Source organism: Eleutherodactylus coqui, chromosome 4, assembly GCF_035609145.1.
Source record: "Eleutherodactylus coqui strain aEleCoq1 chromosome 4, aEleCoq1.hap1, whole genome shotgun sequence".
NCBI lineage: Eukaryota > Metazoa > Chordata > Amphibia > Anura > Eleutherodactylidae > Eleutherodactylus > Eleutherodactylus coqui.
Window position 1 is genome coordinate 234,874,957 of NC_089840.1, and position 4,439 is coordinate 234,879,395.

The 4,439-nt window shown below is 43.4% G+C and overlaps 1 protein-coding gene across 1 annotated transcript; it reads left to right on the forward strand.

Moving 5' to 3' along the window:
- The first annotated feature begins 506 nt into the window (after positions 1 to 506).
- On the forward strand, positions 507 to 4,154 carry CALHM3 (calcium homeostasis modulator 3). The gene is made up of 3 exons (XM_066601658.1): positions 507 to 793; positions 3,092 to 3,347; positions 3,723 to 4,154. Exons 1-3 carry the CDS (start codon positions 507 to 509, stop codon positions 4,152 to 4,154), a joined length of 975 nt encoding a protein of 324 aa, XP_066457755.1.
- Positions 4,155 to 4,439: the final 285 nt, after the last annotated feature.

Below are 4,439 nucleotides of genomic sequence, written 5' to 3' on the forward strand. Positions count from 1 at the left end.
TTAGCTTATCCAATTACATGCGTCATGACTTACCCCCATAACAGAGGGTGCAGCAGGTAGGCAGAGTGAAACAGTCCTGTCTTTTGTATAGAAGAGCATTTAACACAGATGTTAGCTACAGATAAAACATTCATTCAACATAAAATGTAATTATATGTACAAACGGATAAATAAAAACTATTGATAAACTAGCTGCTGGACTGTATATCTCTTTAGTCAGATCGTTTCTTATTGGGTTAGTATTCTCATGTGTCTCTTTCAATCAGGATCCGACAATAAGATATTCATAAAAGCAAACATTTGACTAGCTCATTTCCCTACACAAGCCCGGCACAGCCTCCGCAGCCCACATCACACCCTACGAGAACATTCACTCAAGCTTCACCCCAGGAGGATACATCCTCACATCCAGGCACTAAACACACCTGTAACTATATAACCTATAGAGCTGCGAGTTTACAGAGTCCCTATACATTGCTTTGGAATAGAGAACAAATCGAAGCACCATGGATCGGTTTAAGATGATATTTCAGTACTTCCAGTCCAACTCGGAATCAGTGATGAATGGAATCTGTGGAATTTTAGCCCTGGCCAGTGTTAAAATCTACAACTCACTAGATTTCAATTGTCCGTGCCTCCCCAAATACAATATGATATATGGGATGGGGATTATGTTTGTGCCTCCAATCGCCCTTTTTCTCTGTGGTCTTATAGTGAACAGACAATCGGTTATGATGATAGAAGAGTGGATGAGACCAGCGGGCAGAAGGAAGAAAGACCTGGCCATTGTGAAGTAAGTGTTCATGTTTACTTGCATGTAGAATTGTTTCAGTGTTTCGATGTTCTACTAAATAGCAACAATACTTAAGATACAGATGTAGCAATTGTTATAGGACTGGTGCATCGCCAGTACTAGAATGCTTTAAATGTTTATATCAAGGCAATTTATCATAAACCACTAAATGTCAAGTTAATGTTTGCTGGATCTGTATAGTCAAATAAAGGATATGGCTGCAGAATTCAGGTTAAGTAATTATATTATGTCCACTGGCATTTACTGGTGGTACACTGCAATTCCACAACTATTAACAATTCTTTTCCAGGAATGATATATGAGCCAAATGTTATTAATTAGAGATGAGCGAGCATACTCGGCCACGCCCCTTTTTCGCCCGAATACCGCGATTTTCGAGTACTTCCGTACTCGGGCGAAAAGATTCGGGGGGCGCCATGGGTGAGTGGGGGGTTGCAGCGGGGAGTGGGGGGGAGAGGGAGAGAGAGAGGGCTCCCCCCTGTTCCCCGCTGCTACCCCCCGCGCCGCCACGCCACCCCCCCCGAATCTGTTCACCCTAGTACTGAAGTACTCGAAAATCGTGGTGCTCGATCGAGTAATTACTCGAAACGAGTACGTTCGCTCATCTCTATTATTAATGCTTTACATCCTGAAGAAAGGCTCAAGCAGCTAGGAGGCATCTTACATCTGGTGAAGAACAAGACTTGATGTTCCATCTAAAGTTGAATTATATGTGTTCGGCTTGTTAAAGTTGTTGCTACAAGCAGGGTAGGAAGAGTAGGCCTATAAAGCTTGCCTTTTGAATTTCTGTGTACAGTCTCTATTACGGCAGGCTCACATGAGCGTATGCTGCGTATAAAATGCAGCGTTTTACCGGCATGTGAAGCTGCAATCACCGCAATTGTGATCGCGTATGCCTGTGCATGACAACATATCTCACGTACGCCGTCCTGCACTGGCTTCCTGGTTTCTTTTTTTTTTACCTTACTTGTTTTGTTTCCTAGTAATATTCACATAAAATGCCACAGATAGGCAATTAAATTGCATATGTGCAGCATTTTCATACACGCCCATAGGGCTTTATCGCAAGTAATGCGCAGTAAAATAGAACATGCTGCATTCCTTCTTACACCCGTATTATATGTATCGCATATACGCACGTTCAAATGAAGAAATAAAAATCAGTGTACCATCATTGACTACATTCATTGTGTATTATGCGTGTGTAGTAATGAAATTACGCTCATGTGAGCCCGGCCTTACTGAGGACTGAGAGCTGTGCCCTAAAAGGCTGTCCAACTAGCCGCAGTTGCAAGAGGACTTTGTTATTGGGCTGAGAACTTCTCTGGCTTTCCAATAATGAGTTCAGGCCAGGCCTGCAAAAACTGATCCGGTTCTGATTTCCACCCCTTTAAGACAACAGTACAGTAATATATCACAGAACAACAAAAGTAATTAAAAAAACATGTTCAAACAAGAATCTGTACCCCCCTTACAATGTCATGCTTAACGCTAGGGAACAAAAGGGGGTGCATCTTGAAACCCCTGTCCTTGGCCCCAAAAGAGCTTGTCTTGATTTTTTCACAAGTAGCCTCAGATGGTTTACTAGGACAACCATCAATTGATTCATGATGCTCACAAATGAGTTTCTTTAATGACGTTTATGGCAAGATACTATGTATTTTATAAGACAGTATAGATGTAATCATGCAACCACCTTGTAGATCATATGGTAAGGCCGCCTGCACACGGGCAGATTTGCATTGCAGAATCCGGAGTGGGCATCTGCCTCCAGATTCCGCAGCAAATACCTGCCACAGCATGCTATCGAAAAGGGGTTTTTCCTGCCCATGAGCAGAAATCGATTGCGATTTTTTTTCCCCCTTGCAGAAAAAAAAACAAAAACACAGCATGCTCTATTTCTGGGCCGATTCCATTCAACGGAAGCCGTCCAACCCGCGGCCCTTCCGCAATCATCATTGCAGAAAGGTCGCAGGATCCACGTCATTGCCTAGTGATGGCGCGGCATAATGTGTAATGCGCATGTGTGCCGGCACCACAGCTGGCACATCCGCAGTACAGAATAAAGAAAAATCGGGCCAGGTCTGCTGGGTCATCGGCTAGGCAGAGGGTCAGATTCCGCTGCAGGATCCCGCATGCGGAATCTGACCCGGTTGTGTGCAGGCGGCCTAACATGGCGAATGACAAGTCAATGTTATTTCACGCCACAGTTCATAAAAATGTTGCCAAATGTCTTCATGTGTAAAATATGTCCTACAACCTATTTTGTACTTGCAGGTACATGTGTACATCGGTCTTCACACGTGCCATGGTCGCACCAGTGGTCTGGATTCTGACTTCACTCTTGGATGGAAGTTGTTTCGTTTGTGCATTTAGTGGCTCCGTGGACCCAGACAAATTCCCAGGCTTCGCAAATTACACTTCACCAGAATTTCTAACCCTACTCTACAAGGTGCCTTGTAAGGAGGACATCATGATCAGGAATAACACTTCAAGAAAAGCGGTTTCAAGATACTTGAAATGCTGGTCACAGGTAAATTATTCTCTATCCAGGGAGTACAGTTAAAGGGGTTATACAGGATTTGATGGCCACTCTTGCTTAAAAAGGTGCTAGCCCTGCCATGGGATGTATGTGGTATTGAAGATAAGCCCAATTCACTTCAATTGAGTTGAGCTGCAATACCAGACACAATCCATGGACAGGTGTGGCGCTGTTTCTAGAAGAAAGTAGACTTCTTTTGTAATCCTGGACCCAACTCGTGGTTGACGGATCCTTGGAACCTCAGGAATGAAGAGTAGGCCATCAACAAATACTTAGTCCCAGGATTCTGCTTAAAAATTTTAAGTTCTTCTATCTATATACCCCACAATATGTTTCATAGTATATTTCATTATATCTTCGATCTAGGCCTTAGGATGGAGTATCCTGCTGTGCCTTATTATCTTGGCATTCCTCGCCCGAACCCTCAAGCCCTGCTTTGATCAAACATCTTTTCTTCAAACTCGCTACTGGAGTAACTACATTGACATTGAGCAGAAGATCTTTGATGAGACTTGCTGTGAACATGCAAGAGACTTTGCCCACAAGTGCATTCTCCATTTCTTCCAAAGCATGCAGAATGAGATGAAGGTCGCTCACATGATGAAGAAGACAGAGGAGGAAGAGGAGGAGGAAGACCACCTTCATGGGATCACTGACCATGAGCAAGTCAACAAACTCTTGAAGTCTTGGTACCAAAGCAAACCCCCACTGTCTCTAAATCTTCCAACTCATCGACAACATGCAAAAGGGAAAAGCAATGGCTTAGATGACGACAACAGCAAACAAACCGATGTATAAAGTGAACGCTAACCAAGAAACACACAAACTCTGTACCCCATTATTCTGTATCAAGCCTATTTACCCATTTCGGGTGGGGGCACCTTTGAACACCATTTTACATGTTATGGGTATGTTCACACCCAGCAGAAGTGGTGCAGATTTTCTGTATCAAATTTGTGTCAAAATCCACCCCTATTGGTGTGGATTCTGATGTGGATTGACATGGGCATGCAGAAGACTTCACCCCTTCAACTGAAAGGGTGAAATCTGCTGTAGATCAGAATCCAAATTCACAACAAATGG

What these genes read in the sequence shown, in the direction of transcription:
- CALHM3 (XM_066601658.1), top strand. Translation starts at nt 507, where the DNA reads ATGGATCGGTTTAAGATGATATTTCAGTACTTCCAGTCCAACTCGGAA. An exon ending in AAAGACCTGGCCATTGTGAA is followed by an intron (nt 794 to 3,091) that starts GTAAGTGTTCAT and finishes TTGTACTTGCAG; the next exon opens with GTACATGTGTACATCGGTCT. An exon ending in ACTTGAAATGCTGGTCACAG is followed by an intron (nt 3,348 to 3,722) that starts GTAAATTATTCT and finishes TCTTCGATCTAG; the next exon opens with GCCTTAGGATGGAGTATCCT.